The sequence below is a fragment of the Quercus suber genome, unplaced genomic scaffold, assembly GCF_002906115.3.
Source record: "Quercus suber isolate HL8 unplaced genomic scaffold, Cork oak 2.0 scaffold_19, whole genome shotgun sequence".
Lineage (NCBI taxonomy): Eukaryota > Viridiplantae > Streptophyta > Magnoliopsida > Fagales > Fagaceae > Quercus > Quercus suber.
The window spans coordinates 816489-836588 of NW_027069484.1; the positions used below are offsets into that span (position 1 = coordinate 816489).

The 20100-nt window shown below is 33.9% G+C and overlaps 3 protein-coding genes across 3 annotated transcripts; 1 reads left to right on the forward strand and 2 right to left on the reverse strand.

Moving 5' to 3' along the window:
* The first annotated feature begins 2413 nt into the window (after positions 1–2413).
* Positions 2414–3657, forward strand: LOC112018575 (phosphoprotein ECPP44). The gene is made up of 2 exons (XM_024051101.2): positions 2414–2706; positions 3193–3657. The coding sequence occupies exons 1-2, from the start codon at positions 2497–2499 to the stop codon at positions 3556–3558; spliced, it is 576 nt and encodes a 191-aa protein (XP_023906869.1). The 5' UTR covers positions 2414–2496; the 3' UTR covers positions 3559–3657.
* A 660-nt stretch (positions 3658–4317) lies between these two features.
* LOC112018578 (uncharacterized) lies at positions 4318–8648 on the reverse strand. Its single transcript, XM_024051104.2, has 3 exons — positions 7847–8648; positions 6534–6719; positions 4318–4959 (listed from the first exon to the last, which is right to left on the reverse strand). Exons 1-3 carry the CDS (start codon positions 8306–8308, stop codon positions 4672–4674), a joined length of 936 nt encoding a protein of 311 aa, XP_023906872.1. The 5' UTR covers positions 8309–8648; the 3' UTR covers positions 4318–4671.
* Positions 8649–9574: 926 nt separating this feature from the next.
* On the reverse strand, positions 9575–13853 carry LOC112018576 (signal recognition particle 43 kDa protein, chloroplastic). Its single transcript, XM_065762205.1, has 3 exons — positions 12687–13853; positions 10919–11082; positions 9575–9731 (listed from the first exon to the last, which is right to left on the reverse strand). Exons 1-3 carry the CDS (start codon positions 13683–13685, stop codon positions 9575–9577), a joined length of 1320 nt encoding a protein of 439 aa, XP_065618277.1. The 5' UTR covers positions 13686–13853.
* Positions 13854–20100: the final 6247 nt, after the last annotated feature.

Consider the following 20100-nt stretch of genomic DNA (forward strand, 5'->3'; position numbering starts at 1 on the left):
TTATCGAAGGACCGTGGATATGTCTGAGGAGAAGCAAATAATGAGGAAAAGCTCCAAAGTTGAGAATCCCATAAGGAAAAAATGGAAGAATGTAATCCGAGGAGTAGTTCATTCTCGAATGCGATGAATATCAGACAAAATTAATTTGGGCAATTTAGGTGACCTTCCAAAGAGTTCCAACGATAAGGATGAACTTCAAGCACGTACAAAGGTGATAAGAGTTCAGAAATATCTAAAAGAAAATCTGCTACCACCGCATTAAATGCACTGCAGCAACTTTTCTGGCCGCATTTATGTGGAGATGACCCCTGAACAATGCAGTCTCTACTACCACCATTCACAGAGAGCCAAAGAAAATATCTGATGGGACATGCACTTAAGTGGAGGCCTAGATGATTAACAAGCATACGATCAGGATGGTTTGAAAGGGATTATATAATGTAAAAAATCCCCATAAGAAGGGGATAAAAAAAAGCGGAAAGGAGGACCGGTGACATTAAAAAACTATATTAAGACCGAATTTTATTGGTTTGTTTGATAATTAGTCTCCTCAGCCTATCACTTCATCCAGTTTTTGTTCATTTTTTATCTGTTCATCTTTTAAATCCCTACAAGCCGTTGTTAAATTCACAAAAGGCTCAGTTCTTTTACCCATTCTTTACAAATTTATTGTACTACGCTCATTGGACCTACTTCCCATATCTTTTGGACTTAGGCTACAAATTGTGACCCTACCATAAGAATTAAATTCACATTTTTAATTTTAATTCATTTTCTTTTTTTTTGTACCGGCAGCAATATGTCAATACTGGCTAGAAACTCTTGAAAATCTAGTACAACTCGATATTATTTGATGTGTTACAAGGGGTATTTATATTGGTTTGGTGACCAATACAATATTAATAGCACTGGCCTCATTTTCTAGGAAAATGGAGATGATTCAATAACTTTCTAAGTGATAGTGCTTGCTATCAAATCATTGATTGGGCTTTATAGTTTGAATTGGTATTGGAACCATATTGAAAAATTTAAAGGAAAATAAAGAACAACAAATAAAAGCACAAAATGATATTGGCTTGATTGATTGAACAGAGTCTTCTTTGCCGATGAAAAGGAAATTTCTAAAAATTTCTAAATATTTGTATAGTAACACTATGGTTTTCTATGGAGGGTATCGCATACCTTGACCAATGAGAGTAACATTCCGGTACACCTAATGCCAGCTTACTCAGTCAAAATCCCTCTAATTACTAAAAAATTTCATGATTAATTGCATTTTACTAATTAGATTGAAAGAGAAAATTCGCATAAAGAGAAGACTAAACTTTAAGAATAAAATTAAAATAAATAAAGAAAAAACAAGGAACATTCGGAATAAATATCAACCATTATCTACTCCTCTCCTTCTCCTTAATTGGTAAAAGAAAATGAAAATCCTTTAAAGAGTCTGTTAACGTTATGACTTTATCCTATATATTTAAGAAGGGAGTTGGCTATTAGCTTTATAAGTTCCTAAACTATCTTGGAGGTAAAGATAATAGACTCTAAATACCAAGTGATAAAATATTTGATTTAGCTTTAAGTTGTGGCTATTTGGCTAGAGTTATCAAAAGTTCTAATCTAGCCAAGTTATGAGACTAATAAAAATAGTTTATGACACTGCTTGTTTCAAATTAATAGCATTATTCTATTACGCAAAGGTAACATAACCTTGAAAGCAATAAAATTACATCTAAATCAATATAAGCATAAACAAATTTATGCGTAAATGAATTAATCAATACACTTGAACGTACTCCTAGGCCCTTACAAGTTCCTGATTTCGAAGCCTCACACGCATTAGCAACATGGGGCACCTCTTGGCAAGTGTGGACCGGCCACACCGACCCTTGTTAGTTTGCTCCTCCCAATGACCAACATGAGAACCATGAAAGCCCTCTCCAATGCATACCGTACACATTTGCCGGCAATGCCTTTCTCTATTTCTTTTACTAGAGAAAAATATATAGTTATTTAAGTGATATACATTTGGTTTTTCAATTAAATTCAATCATGTAATTGCATTGATCAATGAGTCGCATAATTCAATGTAATTGTACTTAAGAAAAGATAACATGTATACAATATATTACTGTATGTAGTCACATAGTTGAATTCAATCAAGCAACTTAAAATATACCGAGTAACTTCACCTAAATTTTGACATTATTTGATAACTATTTGATATGCATTATCCCACTCATGTCCAAACTCTCATGCCGAGCTGTAGACCAATTTTACAAAGTTAAAATCATTTCAAATACTTCATACTTTTGTTATATTATGCATTGAAATAAAATATAGTGCCACATCAACCATGTTCCCTCAATCTTCTCCTATATATACTAGCACTTTCAACTGCAAAAACCTACAGTGCAGGAGAAGTGTACAGCCATATCATCAACATCATATATTGTATCCAAAGCTTTGTTTATATTGTTTGCTAGCATTATAACCATGGCAGATCAGCAATATTCAACAGTCCAGGAAAGTGAGACTGCCCCAAAGGTTGCAGGAGAATCGTTGAATTGTGAGATGTTCTTGAATAAGGAACCAAACCAGAAACTCCAAGAGGATGCGGCCATGACAGATGCCAAGACAATGAAAGAGGAAGAGAAGACCACTCTCATGGAGGAGCTCCACCGGTCCAAAAGCAACTCTAGCTCGGTAAGCTATTGCATAACTATGTAATAAAACAAGTGTTTGTCATACCAGATAAAGACTTTTTACACATGAACTACTCATGCAGCCAACTACTTGACACAATGTGGAAGTCTGGTGCCTTCCAAACTGGGTGCAGTTTTCATTCAAACTACTCAGAATCCATTTACTAAGTTTTCCTAGCTTCATTGTTGATTCTTTTTCTTATGTTTCATTGTATTTCTTAGCTTATCAACTGACAAGACAGGCATTAGATTGAGTTAGTGAAGTAGATATCTAATTCGCAAAAGTGGCAAGTTGTGATTGGTGCAACATCACTTTCATATGTGCCGATCACTAATATCATTTTTATCATATACCAATCACAACAATCAGGAAAACTTAGTATCCCAAGACTTATTTCCATACAAAAAGCATTTATATTATAAACAGAAGTTGATTTGATGATCAATATTTTACTAACAAAATCCAAGTTTCTTTGAAAATGTGCAGTCTAGTGATGAAGAAGATGAAGGAAGAGAGAAGAAAAAGAAGAAGAAAGGCTTAAAGGAAAAATTATCAGGCCAAAAGGAAGAGGTAGACACTAAGTGCAAAGACACATTCACTCCAGTTGAGAAAGCCAATGAAGTGGTAAATGCAGAGGCAACAAACCCAGAGGAGAAAAAGGGATTTATAGAGAAAATCAAAGAAAAACTTCCAGGACACCACAAGAAGGCAGAAGATGGTTTTTCTGCTGAGTGCGCTACAAATGAGCATTCCCCGGAAGGTGAACCAAAGGAGAAGAAAGGAATCTTGGAGAAAATCAAGGAGAAGCTACCTGGGTGCCATAAGAATGAAGAGGAGAAGAAGGACAACTAGAATGCATGGAACCTAGAAAGAAAGTTTCTCAATCACTTTTTCTAGGAAGCCATTTGCTTATTGTGCATGCATTTTTGTTTTGTCCTAACTGAAGTGTTTCATGTAGCATGCATGAGTCTTGATTGGGTGTTTCCCTGGTTTTCAGCTGTCGTTTTCTTTTCTACCATCTGTAAGCATAGTTTGCTACTTTGCTACTTTGCTTTGCTTAATGGCCCACAAAGGCTGAATTTTGGATCTCTGCTTCTTGGCCGCCTAATATATCACACTAGTACTATGTTACAAATATAAAATGTGAGGAATAGATAATGTACACGCTTGAGATCAAAAAAAGGAATTGATCGTGTGCGCACTTGGATTTACACGCAAATATGCAAAAAGAAGCTGCAAAACGTTACAAAACCATATAGTACAGTAACAGCACAAGAAAATCAATATACTGTCATAGGCTTCTGAGTCCCAGCATGGTATATTGGTCACATTAGCAGCAAATTTGGAGACCACACTTTTCACAACTTGCATAGAGCTAGCAATCTCACATCAAGAACTGGAGCCCAAAGGTCCTGCATTTGTCCATGTAACTCATCATAACAACCATAGGCTACAAAATGATTGCCAGTTTTGCAATTCCAACTATAACAGTTGGCTTCAAGAACTTGTGAGATCTATTTAGCAAGTCTAGCATCTACACATACTCTCAAAAAACGATTGAACAAAGATTTGATGCAATAGTTGCAGAACTGCAGGTTTCTAGCTGTGATATGTATTTTACTGGACAATGCCACTGTATTGAATTCACACTATTGTCAACAATCAAAGATAATTCTTGAAGGAAGATTCCTCTATATAAATGCCTCAAAGGCAAGCAGAGGCTCATTTGTATTATATATACATACAACTACCAAAATATACATCACAAAATGAGAAGTGAAAATCTACTGTCAAGTCCCACCATCCATTTGCAAGTCTTAGACACCCAAGGTTCTAAAGCCTTGACTGAAACATTTGAAGGTTAAACCTGTAAGATTAAGAATGGAAAAAATTCTCTACTGAGACTCAATTTGCTGACTTGAGACGTCCAACATACAAGGAAAATCCCAGTATGTCTAAGGTCATTCAGTGGTGGACACATGCATTTGTCAAATTATGGGGTTTGCCAAGTCTATTGCCTCTAAGAGTTACAGAGCACCGGACTCTCGTACAAAACTTGGACTTCACCAGTCTTCCCAAAATGTAGGCCCTTGACCTCATCACAAATGTCAGGTTCATTGGAATTACTACTCTCTCGTTGTGCTCTCTTGCATCTGCAATTGCCGAAATCCCACCATAGAGTGGCACTTGATGGCCTAGCACCACTGTCACAACCGTTCTCTGGCTCTTCCTTGACTGATAAAACTTTTTCATCTGTTTCATTAAGCACCATCACCAAATATATATATAGGAGTACACCACAGTCTATTAAAGACTTCATTGAGAAAACATGTATAGTTTACAATTTAATCAGATTACAACATATTTGTTGTAGCTCAACAGTTCTAGAAGTTTAAGCCAAGGGATTGCATGTATGCTTAATATAAGCTTATAAGATTATAATATTAGGGAGGTAAAATGGAAAAATGGTCCCAGATAGGACTGTATGATTAACATTACAACTTCTCTAGCAAAAGCACCCTCTTCATGTTTAATCATTAGCCTAACTAGAATGATTTAAAATTCTAACTTTCCCTCTCCAAAGGATGCTCAACAAGTCCACCACTATGCATCTAGTTAAGTGGTACAGTGAAGTCGGGGTAACTTCAACAACTAATAAATGGAGCTACATCTTAAAGAATACTGGGGTCATGTCATTTATCTGTTAAGATTTCTTAGTGATTGAAAGTATACTGTAGTCCTGTAATGATATTTTGTGGACTTTTTTTTTCATCATTATATAATTATATTCTATTCAATTTAAAGTAATATTCTGTGTTCCCTCCTTACATTACTTGAAAATCAATCATAAAATCTTAAGATTGCCATTAATTCAATTAGGGCTTGTCATGTATATTCTTTAACTTCCCATTGTTCTGTTTGTCTGAAGTCATGCTCTATGTTTTCTCCTTAATTAACAGTCATCTTCTCTGTTTTGTTTTGTTATTGATAATAGGATCTAGTTAATTAGGGCATACACTGATCATCTATTTTTAAAACAAAATTTTAAAAAATTGTCAAAAAAGCTATTCAGTTTTTCCTTTTTTTCATAGATAATTTCCTAAAATGGTCAGTAAAAACCTTGATAATTTATTAAGTTTATGTTGCTGCTAAAATTGGTTTATTTAACTTTAAATAAGTTGGTAAAAGAATAGTACTTTAAAAAGTTTAAACAAATGGACCCTTCAGTCTACATCATTTCACAAGCAGGCAGTACATCAATCAAAGTATTCCTTTGCATCAAAAGTCCATGACTCGTTTATTCAAATAAAAATAAAAGTCCATGACTTGTTTTTGGGGACAAGTAAAAATGGGCATGATTATACATTTTACAAAAGCAGACAAAATGCAGGAAATTTCCAACTCAGAAAATCAAGATCCCCTAGTCTAGAGGGAACCTTTTCACAAACTAAAAGACAAACCAAAGTGTAGTAAATACAACATAAATGGACCCTGATGTAGTTTGCAAACAAAAAGACTATGCTTTTGGGTTGTACAGGCTTGTCACAGCCTTTGCAGGCACTGCAATAAGGAAATGACCAATCAAATTCAAATTTCTTCTGCTATTCACAGTTCCCACCTCCCAAGATGACAAACCCCGAGGACCCAATGGACCAAAACTTTGACCCCACACACACAAATGGCCCTATGAATAATATAACAACTTCCAAAATGACCACATTGCCCATGGATAAACACCAACCTATATTTTCAACAGGGATAATGCAGACTTTTAGAAAAGTTTATTCTAATCTACAAGGTTAGTAATTTACTATTATTTTACAGACCTGACCAGAGGCAAGCTGGAGCTGATAATATTGAAGTTGCAGGGGGGTAGCTGTGACATGGACACCGAAGAAGGTGGCAGGATTTCTGTACAAGATCTTCACCGTTGAATTCAATGATAGCATATCTGTTGTTACCCCTGAGTGATCGCTCCCTGCTTGTATGTAAAAGTTCTCGAATACTATGTTCTGCTTATCAACAAAATATAAAAAAATTATGTACCATCTTGATATTTCAAACTTAATACAGTACTATACTTTAATTTAATATTCTCTCCAAAAAAAAAAAAATACTATACTTTAGTAATAAATAAATGATAAACAAATATAATGCTAAATTTGCGGGATTTATTAATGATTTTTTTTATACCCCAACTAAAACGGCAAATATTCCACATTTTCGGGGACTGAGATTGACTCGGTAGTCGGAACATATACTGTGCTTGATTGATTGTATAAGTTTTAACCCATCTGATTTAAAGACTCATATTTTAAATACTTTTTTGATTGGCATATTTTAAATACTATTGTAGCTTTTATCTATTTATCATGCTTATATTATATGTTATTTTACCTTTATGTAAAATTCAAGGATATACTAATAATTCTCCCTCAAGTGTGTTTGTTGTAGTTTAACAGTGTCAGTTAATTTTTCCTCAAATTATTTATAGTTTTTAGAGATTAAATACGGGGAAAAGAAATGAGGGTATTATTATGGTTAAAGAGACTTTAATCTATAAAACAAGCAAACTAATCCTAGAAATAGTTAATAATTAAAACTTTAAAAAAAGAAATAGTTAATAATTAATTTAAAATTATTTAATACTATAAAGTAAGTTAATGTAAAAATCAAATCATGTAGCATGTTGATAATTTATTACAACATATTATTGTAATAAAAATTTTAATTATTATTGCAAATTCTAAAACTTTTCTTATAAATAAGATAAAATAAAAATTTACATAAATTTTTTATTATTATTTTTTCTCTCAACCTAATAAAGTACACTTTCAGTCTTTCACTTTTTTTTAGCTTTCCACTTTTATATCCTCCCCAAAAAAAATTCCTTATTTTTAATTTCTATCCTCCTCTGTCCCCATAGTTTTCTGACTTTTCTCATTCTCTACTTTTTCATATTCTCAACCAAACATTACTTTTCCATTTAAAAACGAAAAAAAAATAAAATAAAATACAAACATAAAAACATTGCTTTGATTTTGTTAATTACAGCTTTTTTGTAGATAAAATCAATCAAAATAGTCTCATCCTGTTGTCCAAACAAACTATGTACACAAAAGGAAAGCACAGTGTGTACCTTAACGAAGACTTTAGGCTTGTAACTCTTGCTAGCACCCCACAAGATCAAAGAGAACACGGTGAAAAGCAAAACGAACAACAAAACAAAGCAAAAGTACAACCTCACAGAGCGCCCAGACCCTCCAAAATAACCTCCATTTTCCTCATCATCTTCATCATCTCCATCTGTAGCCTCTTTCTGGAGCTTCTTCCAAGTGTATAGGCTTCTGGGGTTCTTGAGGGAAGCAGAGAATCGCGAAGTGGATGACTCGCGCGAGTGATGAATCGGTGAGCAGTGATAGTAGTGGTGTTGGGGTGAGCCCATAGGGCTTGACCCGTATGACATTTTCTCCACGTCGTTGTTTGATGGGCTTTGCACGTAGTATAACACTGGCCTACGTGGTGAACGTGGTGGTGAGAAGCCATGGTCCATGCTCATCGTCACCTCTGAGTCCGACTTTGCGTGGATTGTCACTGCCATTACACACACACAGAGAGAGAGAGAGAGAGAGAGAGAGAGAGAGAGAAACGTCTCACAGAAACAGAAGCATATAGAGGGGTTAAGGGGTTTGGTTTATTTTTATTTGTTTTTGTGTTAAAGTATATTGGGTTTTGATTCTTTTCAAGGAGTGGATGAGAATGGAGTATAATAGTAGAAGTAATTATTTATAGCAGTTATGGAACGGAGAAAGGAAGTGACAGGCAATTCTGAATAGCTGAGGAAAAGTGTGAAAGAGAGAGTTCTATCTATCTGTGGGAAGTTTTTCAATTGCGAGGCTGTATTTTTGCTTGTTTGTATTTATGACTTTTGTGACTTTTTGTGTTTTTCTTTTTCTTTTCTTTTAGCATGGAATATGGACCAGGGTCGGGATGAAAATGTATCAAATATATGCGTCATTTTTCTCGGGAATTAAGCATGGTATATATTATGGATGCTTGTGATACATTTTCCATTTACAATATAAAAACCTTTTTAATATATCTAACTAAAAAAGTTTTTTTTTAGATATAATTTAATTATTACAATAAGTGAGACGGTGGGAGAATGAAGATTCAAATTTTTATTCTTTTTGTAAAGAATACTAAACTATAAGACTCTAGACACCAAAAAAAAATTTATACATTTTAGTGATGAAGTCTTTTGTCATTTGAATTTAATAACAATGTCTTATTTTTTAAGTTTGATTTTATTTTTATGTATACTAGAAAATGATTTTATGATTATTAGAGGATTCTAAACGTTAATCCTTACACAGTAACATATATGATAAGTATGCTATAATTTTTTATAATTCAGATAACTATGGAAATTAAATTTATTGTGTACCACAATGTTGAAGATGCAATACATGCTCTTATTTATTGGAAACATGTTTTTTATTCAACGTATTAATGATAAGTTGTGATTGAAGTAAAAAATTTGGACTTAATGGTGATGCTTGTGTGGACAATTTGGTTTCGCTGAAACTAGATTAGGATAAATAACAGAGACTACCCTATCATGCAGGTTGCTCAAAACGCATAGGAAGCTCTCCAAGTTTTTTGCCAAGCAAATCTCACTTACCCATCTCAACTTTCAGCCCATGCCCCTCCACGGTTTAGGTGGTCTCCTCCACTAGTTAACTCTCTCAAGGTGAATTTTGATGGTGCTACTTTCAAAGGTTATTGTGAAGGTAGGTCTGGGAGTGGTGATTTGCAATGACCAAGGACAAGTTTTGGCCTCACTTTCTCAACAAATTTCTCTACCTCATTCCTCGGATGTGGTAGAAGCTGTGGCAGCAACATAAGCTATCTCTTTTGACCTTGAAATTGGTTGTTTCTCATTTATTCTTGAAGGGGACTCTGAAACTGTGTTTAAAACTCTCAATTGTGAAGATGATTCTTTATCCCCATTCGGCCATATCCTTGCATTAGCCAAGGCCACCACAGAAGCCAATTGTTGTATTTCTTTCTCACATATCCGTAGACTTGGTAATTCTATTACTCACAACTTAGCTACACACGCTAGACATGTTAGAGGTTTTTCGGTGTGGATGAAGGATGTTCCGCCACATCTCTATTTTGTATTATTCACTGATAATGATTGAGTTTTCCTTCAATGAAAGTTTCTAGTATTCATTCTCAAAAAAAAAAATATATATATATATATAAATAAATAATAAAGAAAATGTAACATCATCTTCACATTGATTTACCATCAAACTCATTTCTACTATACATTAATCACAACATGTCATATGTACGATTTTGAAAAAAGTTGTAAATAATTGTGATCAATTATGTTCCTATGCTTAAGGGTGTAATTACACTCGTTGATTGCACAATAATGTGGTTTAATTGTGAGTTTAATGGAATGTTAAAATGGCTACCATAACCCTAGTTAACATGCATTAGAGTGTTTTCAAGTGAGGGTATTGTTAGTATTTTCACAAATTTGGTTTTTTAACCCTTGGAATTGGAACGTGGAATAAAGAAGCTATAAACCACATAGGAAGATATGACTTAGTGTTGAGAAGTTTTAGTAACTTGTTATATCTATAGTTTCAAGAGTTATGAGTTCAAATCATGTTAGTGTCCAAATAGTCCGATATATACCATAAATGATACAATAAACAATAAAATAAGGTTTAAGTAGGATAACGACCGCATTTATAAATTTCTTTTTCTTCAAGCAAAAAGAAAAAGAAAAAGAAAAAGCGAGAAATCAGGCGCGACAAAGGGCCATCATGCACGACCTGAGTTTTAGGTAAATTATATAGTTTAGTTTAACCTGTGTCTATTAGTCTATATTATCACTTTTCATACATGTGATGTTGTTTGAGTTTGACGGTTTTGTTGGGTTGGATACTTGGGGAGTCTTTGGATTTGGGCCCATTGGCATTAAATGGAACTTTTTCGACCTTTTTCTTTGTTTTTCAGTTTTACTTTTGAGGTTGCTAGACCGAGATTGTAATCCACAAGGTCCTTAATTGAGTACCCTTTCCAAATTCCAAGTCATGTGTTTTGAAAATAGCAAGCAGAATTCCAAATACGTTGTACTTGACAATCAAAGTGCAAGCTGTCCTTCCTATCAAAAAAAAAAAAAAAAAGCCCATCCAAGCTCAATTGGGCCTCAACATTTCCAACCATACCCAATTGACTCTCCTCAAACTCCTTGATCAAATCAGGATCAACATTCTCCTCAGGCTCCCACGTGTCCTCATCCAAATCCGTCCATTTCACCAAGTACTCAATCTTACCATCATCACCAACTCTCTTCCCCACANTGCAAGCTGTCCTTCTGAATTTCTGATCACTGCATTTATTTATATTTTTTGGTAAACATCACTGCATTTATTTTTTTGATGAACACATCACTGCATTTATTGATGGCTATATTCTTTGGATTTTTATAGTTGCCCAAGATTTAAAACCAAATCCATGAGCTATTGAATTTTTGCACATAGGGATTTCCTTCCTATTGGATATGGCTGGTAGTTTCACAAACATGGATATTCATCAAAAAAAAAAAAAGTTTCACAAACATGGATAAAAGATTTAAAAAGCCTGAAGGCATTCTCGAATTAGTTTGGTAAAAAGGAAATGAACAATTTGTTCTCCCGTGACCTTGATCTTGTTGTTCATTCTAGGAACAGAACTACCCCACATGCATCACTTTTAAGCATGAATTGAAGACCCATTTGGTTTTCTTAACAATTTAGAATATTTTAAAAGCTTGAAAAAAAATCTCAATCACGTTAATAATCATTTCAAAATCACAAATCCTCAAAAGAATATCTAGGATTTTGCTACAACTTTTCCGTTACTGTGATGTGACATGCTATGAAAGTAATGGAGAAAAAAATATTAAGTCTTTGTATAAGTGATACAACTACTCACAATCTATCACATCAAAATTAGTTTTTATAATAACTACCCACCTTTAAAGTTATCTTAATTTACAACAACAAGTTCCTTAAAAAAAAAAAAAAAAAGTTTACAACAGCAAAAATGAACATGAAACCCAACTCATTTCATGGCCCATCCATACTTGATTGGGCTGCAGCCATTCCCATCCGCCTCCTTAAAGTCTTTGTTTTTACTTTTTAGTAAAGTTAGAATTGGAATCAGAATTCTTTGTTAGTTTTGGGGGAACTTGGTTTACAAACTATGCAGCAAAATACCATTGTTTTAAAACAATTTAGCAAAATATCCTTATTTTTTAAACTTGATTTTAACAAAATCGAGTTCTGTGTAAAACTTGATATCTTCAAAATTGAGTTTTATATATATTTTTAAGTGAAACTCGATATTAGTAATGTTGAGTTCCACTTAAAATTTAAGTGATAAAGTATGCATAGAACTTAATATTGGTAATGTCAAATTTTACCTGTAACTTGATTTTGTTGAAATCGAATTTCAAAAATATGGGCATTTTGCTAAATAATTTCAAAACATAAACATTTTACTGCATAGTTTGTAAATTAAGGACAAATGCTCATTTTTTCCGCGAACTAAAAATAGGAATTAGGAATTGTGTGAGATTTTATTTTGGGTTATGTCTGTCTGGGCCGGGCCATGTGCCTTACACTGAATACAAATGGACTACTGCACTGGACTCTTTCTAATTTCTATGTTTGAAAGGTTTGGATCCACTCTACACGATATGCTAGGTTTTGATGGACCTTTTTTTTTTTTTTTTTTTTTTTTTCAGTTTTACCTCACAAGGTCCATAATTGAGTTGTCTTTCCAAGCCCTTGTGATTAGCAAGAAGAATTTCCAATCGAGTGCAAAGGATCAACATTCTCCTCAGGCTCCCACGTGTCCTCATCCAAATCCGTCCATTTCACCAAGTACTCAATCTTACCATCATCACCAACTCTCTTCCCCACAACCCCTTCAGCCACACCATATTCGAGCCCAGCCTCATAGTCTCTCACCAAATCCTCTCCAATCAAACCAGCTTTGACCCACTCATTATCACAGCCGTCCTTCCATTTGACCAAATACTCAACATGATCATCACCTTTCCCTCTCCTCTCCAAAATCTCCTGCACCTCGGCGTACTCGAATATTGCCTCCTCCAAAACCTTAATCACAGTCTCAAGCCCCAATCTCCTAGCGAATTGCATTGGATTCCCTCTCGGTGTCACTCTCAATATCTCTTTCGCCAAATCCAACGGCGTACGATTCTTCTCATCAACGGTCTCAGGATCGGCGCCGAGCTCCAACAACAGCTTAACCACGCTCGGCTTAACATAGCCAGCCGCTAAGTGAAGAGCCGTCAAGCCACCGCTGCTGTCTTTGTGGTCGAGGTTCGAGCCGGCTTCGGCTAAGAGCTTCACACACGGCTCGGAGCCGAGCCCAGATACGAAGAGAAGAGCCGTGCGTCCATCCGAGTCCACAGCGTCCACGTCGCGAAAGTCTTCTTCGGCGGCTAAGAGCCGAGCCAGAGCCGAGTCGTCGGCTTTCTTGGCTGCGATCCACCATGGCGTTTCGTACTCGGCTATTACATCTTTCGCCACGTAATCAGACGGGACCCACGAAGGGGCATGACCGTCTTTCCACTCTATCAAGTACTCCATCCCGTATGACCCACCTTGTGAAACTGCTCTGCTTCCTATGATTTTGCTCACTTCGCCGTAGGACTCATCTTCATTAAAATTTTCGAAATTGTTGATGTTGTTGTTGGTGTTTTTCGGAAGTGTTTTTTGCGTTTCTTCTTGGTTTTGGGTAGCAAAGAGAGTGAAACTAGTGGGGTTTGTGTGGTTTGGCTTGAGGGGGAGAGATTGTTGGGAAGGAAAAGAAGAAGGGAAAGTAAGGAGTTTGGGAGAGAGTTTGAGGTGAGAGAGAAATTGGTTCAATGGTAGAGAATCCATGGTTTGTGAGCTTCTTGGTTATGGGGTTTTGGTGGGAAGAGATGGAAGGGTTTAGAGAAGGGGACTGAGTCGTCAATGGTGGGTGCAGTGTAAATGTAATCTATGGGGATAAGGAACCACATCCAATATCATGGTTTGTATTTTGTGTACGACAATTTTGCCATGTTGGTATATTTTGTGTGATTATGCTTTTTTTTTTTTTTTTGCCTTGTCCACGTAATTTTGTGGGAGTGATTTCTGGCCACACATAGTAATGAACTTTGGGTCAGCTGAGATAGTGACTTTGGTGAGTAAAATGTTGGTCCAGGAGCCTCTAGAGGGAAGGCCATGACTTGCTGTATATGATTTGTGTGATACTCACTGTAGGCTATGGATCATATGTAAAATGTAGGAGATGATTATTGTACAAAAGAATTGTGGGATTAATTAATTTTCAAGTCATATAAGCATTTTGACGACAAAGAATAATTACCATGGGTAGATGCAGATTTAAATTTTGTCTTATAAACAAGAGGAAGACAAATTGGAAAAAGTTTTGACATTTAATTTTTTTTTTTTTTTTTTGCCTATATCTATACTACTATTTATCTATACTACTATTTAAGAGGCTTCTCCTGTTTGGATTCCACATTTTTTATGTCTAAAATACCCTCATCATACCCACTTACAAGTTTTCAGCTAATGGGGATAGATATGTAAATTAAAACTTCTATACTTTAAAACCTACAAACTCATGTACGTTTTGCAGTTTCTATCTCTCATTCTTCTTCAAATTCAAGACATTTAGTTTAGCTCTACATCCTCATTTTTTTTCTTCAGATTAAAAACATTTACTATCAGAGGCTCCAACAAATTTTCAGGTTCTATCTTTTGTAAGTTCCTCTTTGTTTTGTTTTCTTTTGTTTATTTATTTATTTATTTTTTGTTTATTTATGATTGACTTTCTTTGAGTTCTACTTTATTTTTCTTATATGTATCACGTTAACTCTCTTTTTTCTTTTTCTTTTTTTTTCTTTTTTAAATGTTACTGTCAAAGACTCCAACAAATTTTCAGGTTTTATTTTTTGCAAGTTCCTTTTTGTTTTGTTTTGTTTTGTTTATTACTGTTTAAGAGGTTTTCTGTTCGGGATCTTGAATTTTGATGCCTAAAATACCCTTAAATTTACAATTTTCTAAAGTTTAAATAATAGGATTATATATGTAAAATTGCTAATTTAAAAACTCTTAAATTTTAGCTCCCACCTAAAACATAGCCTACAAAATAGGACAACTTCCCGTTGGTTTTCAAACTCAATATTCAGAAAATTGAATTGCCCCAACTTTCCTATATTCCTTCAATCACTCACATTTTTATTTTATTTTATTTTATTTTATTTGTTGTGTGCTTTATCAAGACTTACCTTTTCTTTTTAATTTTAAGTTTCCCTTGGTCCTTATTCTCACTGCTATTAATTTGTTTTTGTTTGTTTGTTTTTTTTCTTTTTCACCTCAAATGCACAATATGATTAAACATACACTTTTTTTTTAGAGAGTTTCAACCTATGACGTTCGTTCTTAATGATAACTCTTTATCAGACCAATACATCAATTAGGATTAAATATACACTTAAATCACAAATAGTGATGAATAGAAAATTAAAAGACTACACCAAAAAAAGAAAAAAAAAAAAAAGCCTCATTGCACGCGCTTCGTTTTTTTTTTTTAATTGATCTATGTGATTTATCAGATCAATAAACAAAATAATTTTTTTAATATAATATAATTCAATAGTTGGTAAAGGAAGATTTGAACTCTAGACATATTTGTTATAAACACTGTTGGGTCAAATAATTAATTTATTAGTTTAAAACATGGCAAGACAAGAAGTGGTCACGCAGAAAATGAATGCCAACAAGGCTACCATGTCATTAGTAACTAAACAATAGATTGAAGCCCAAAAGAAAGACAAATGACATTAACCCATTGGAAACCAAAGATAAGCTGTTACTTCCAACGGTTTTTCTTAAGTGAGAACACATTAGAAGCTTGGAAAGGCAACGATTACCACGAGGCAATTACAAGAGGATTCTCAACCAAAGTTTATGGAACAAATGCAATTAAAACATGATGCGTGATCGAAGGGACAAGATTAATTGTCAAAAGCCTCAAGTGTAAATAGAAATGATCATTCAATAGGAATGTCATACAATCAAACACAAATAGGCTTTATATTTTGAGTTTGTACTTTAGTTCTTAATTGTAGGATGTTTACTGTTCTTTTCATTTTCACTTTGAGATAGGCTTGTTAATTTAGGCTTCATAATTTAGGTTGGTTCCTTGTTCACATTGTTAATTTATGCATTCTCAAAACGTCCTATCATGTTAGGTGTTACAGAACCTTGAAACTTACCCTTTAGGTCAAATAATTGCATTTGATAATTCCATATCATTTCAAGTAATATAAAAGCTAGTTTCTACTCAAACTAGCACCAAAAGGTGCCCAATTTATTCAAGGCTCTTGGCCTAAAATTATTTCTAAAGAAAGGTAAGAAGAATAAATAACACACACACACACATATATATATATATATATATATGAAATCATTTGCTTAAAGGAATTTTGTTGTTGTTGATAATTTGATAAGATATTTGAACTGGATGTCTTTTGTAAATATATTAAGAGGTGTCAATCAATTGAGATACAAGATTCTTGGCTTGCTTTAAAAATTATTTAAATTTATTAGTTTTATCCAGCTGGAAAAATAAGTTGAGTGTATTAACAAATAAACAAAATTAAGCTTTAACATATTTTACATAAAGTGACTTTAAAAATACGTCAACTAATAAGCTTAAATTTTCATGCCTTCGTTGTAGACCTCAAGTTTTCCAACTTAAAAGAAGGTAAATAAATAAAACTTTTCACAAATTTTCTTAGAAAAGTTGCCACTTGCCATGTTGGTATTTCTATAATTATGTTTTTTTTTTTTTTTTTTGGTAAAAGCAAAGGTAAAACAATGGGGACATATTTGCATCCTAATTGTAATTGGAGGCTTATCTCTTTTTCGTTCAATAGGGGCTTTAATCCAAAGTACCCAAAAGGGGTGGCAATTGGGTGGGTGAGTTGGGTACTAAATGAGTCGGGTATATAATTACCCATTAACCCATTTATTACTTGTTTAAATTTATATTATTTATCTATTACCCACCCAACCCATTTAATAACCAATAACCCATTAAAATTAAAGAATTGAAATTTCCAACTATAGAATATGACTTGAATTAGGGGTTCGACTCCTTGTTGGATTTGGATAAAAAAGGAATTTTATTCTTTTTGGATTAATATTGTTTAAAGTGGTATAAGAGTGATTCTCTTTTGTGCGTGGAAAAGAAGTCTATTCCTTCTTGATTTTGAATATGCTACCTGACTTAAGTCTCCTATATAAGCGTAGTGTTATTACGGCATATTTAAGAGCATGGTTGTCAAAATCTCGATCTAAATCCTACGATCCAACAATTTTACGATCTCACCTACCTAAAATGATCTGGATCTTTTAAGGATCTTTGTGATCGTTCAGGATACGATTCTAACAATCCCAAAAGATTTTAGTTTCTTATAATCTTTTTTAACTTGACTAAAGGCTCAGTTGGATCCAAATGAAAAATAACATCTCAATAGACCAAGTTTTTCCATTCTAATGTAGAAAGATAGAGTGTCAGTTGGACCCAAATAATAAATAACACCCCAATAGAGTGTCACGTTTTAAGACTTTTGGCCTCTTTAAATGATGCTTATAAATAGATGTAATGATGTATGGTAATTACATCAAATGGATGCAATAATTTATGCGATTATTTAACATACCAATATGTTTTTTTTTTCCCCAAATAATGAAGAATCTTACGATTTATGATCAACGATTCCACCTACCTCTCATTATTCTACGTAGGATCTCGATTTTGACAACTTTATTTGAGAGTGTGTGAGAAAAAGAAGCTTTCTCTTGTTTGGTTCTTTGATATTTATGAGAGAGAGCTATTTAGGTGTATTTGGGATTTGGGTTTGTGAGAGTGCCGTACACCAATTTGTATGATCCCAAATTTGTTATAGTAAAATTTGTTCGTCATCGCCCATGGATGTAGGCTATTGCTAAACCATGTATGAAGATCTTTTTTAAGCCTAAAATATTTTCACAATCAATCTTGGTAAATTTGAGCTTCCACTATTTTACAACAAATTGGTATCAAAGCCAAGGTTCACTACCAAGGCATTTGGATTTGTTCTCTTTGGAAATTTTGGTGATTAGTTTGTGGATCTAATTTTTAGGGAGAAAGATGTCAGGTGAGCCATATAATTCCTCTACAAAATCTTTCGCAGATTCCTCTTGAAAAGCTTTGGCAGAGTCTTCTGCAAAACCTTTGGCGATTAGGACGATGGTTTCTAATGATAAATTTGAAGTAAAGAAATTTGATGGAACGAATAACTTTGGCATTTGGCAATGTGAAGTTATGAATGTATTGGTCCAACAAGAGTTGGATATAACATTGGAAGACAAACCTAAAGGGATATCAGACAAGGATTGGGAAAAGATTTATAGACGAGCTTGTGGCACTATTCATTTGTGTTTGGCCAAGAATTAAAAATATTTTGTTATGAGGGAGACGAAGGCTAAAGAGATTTGAAAGAAATTGGAGGACAAGTATATGACCAAGAGTGTGGAGAATCGTCTCTACTTGAAGAAGAAGCTCTTTCGTTTCCAATATTGTGCAAGTATTTCTATGTCTGAGCACTTGAATTATTACAATAAAATACTTGCTAATTTGCAAAATTTGGAAGTTGATATTAGCAGCGAGGATAAAGCTCTCTTGTAATTGAATTCATTGCCTGATACTTATGATCATCTAATTACTACACTGTTGTATGGAAAGGATGATGTGTCCAATGTTTTGACTAATTATGAGTATCGTAAGAAAGATAAGCAAGCTCAAAGGGACACGATGTCTAAGGCTTTGATTGTTAAGGGTATGTCTAATGATAAGAAACATGAAAAAGATGAGTGTGCCTATTGTCACAAAAATGAGCATTGGAAGAAAGATTTCCTCTATTTGCAAAACAAGGGCAATACGGATTTGTTCGTCTCTGCAAAATTCTTATTTGAAATTTTCTTTTTGTTTTGTAAAAGTTGTGTTTGGTTGCAGAGAAAACTTAGGCTTAGAAAAGAAAATATAAGAAATGGTATGGAGGAAGATGTTTTTCACTTTCATTATTTTTCATGCTATTTTTTGTTTTAATTTTTAATTTTTGCTTACTTTAGCAAATTGTAAAACAAAGATCATAGTGATTTTTTTCTCTTAAAACTCACTGTTTCATGTATTGTTGTGTTAAATTTAATTATTTTGTTTTTTTGCATGAGAATGAGAAATTTTAAGTTGTTGATTTTTTTTTTTTTTTAAATTTTTCTTGGATACTAAGAAACTAGAGAGAGGTAGGAAATTTCAAGTTTTTGAATTTAATGGGTTAAATGGGTGGGTTGGTTATTAAATGGGTTAAGTAGATAATAGGTAAATAATATAAATTTAAACGGGTAATAATATCCGACTCATTTAGGACCCAACCCAAAATCTACCCAACCCCTAGTTGGGTATTTTGGATTAAAGCTCCTATTAAACCCAAAAGAGATAAGCATCCAATTACAATTAGGATGCAAATTTGTTCGGCATTGTTTTACCATTCCCTTTACAAGCCCCAAAAAAAAAAAAAAATTACCAACATGGCAAGTGGCAATGTTTTCTAACACAACATTAAGGGCAATCCTAAAACAAGTGGACAGGCCCAATATCATTGTGCTACAATGATATATATATATATATATATATGTGTGTGTGTGTGTGTGTGTGTGGGTTGGAGCTTACAACATCCATTATATTATGATTTCTTTTTATCATTAGATCATAAACTTTACCAGTTACACCAAATTAGGTGGAATACAAGTTAATAAATCTAAAAAGTCTCACTTAAAATTACTTTTTTTATTAAAAAAAATCTCTCATTAAACCTCAAAAAGACCCAATTTCCTCATCACTTTGTCGAAGCCATCTATGCCCTCTAGCCAAATGTCCCCTTTCTCTCACTCTTTCTCAAAAAGAAGCCCATCCAAAAGCACTTACTTTCACCAAACCCATTAAATCACAATGACAATCCCATCCATTGACCTCTAATTCCATTCAATCCAAATGAACTCTTAGGCTCCGCTTGGGAGGAGGGAATTGAATGGAATGAAAAAGAATAAAAAGAATAATTTTAGAATATTCTTCCCTTCTCTTGTTTGGGAGTTTTAATGGAGGGAATGGAAAGTCTATTCCCTTATTTGGGAGTTTAAGTGTGAGGGAATAGAATAGGTAGGAGGGAACACTCATTCCTCTCTATTCCCTTAAAAC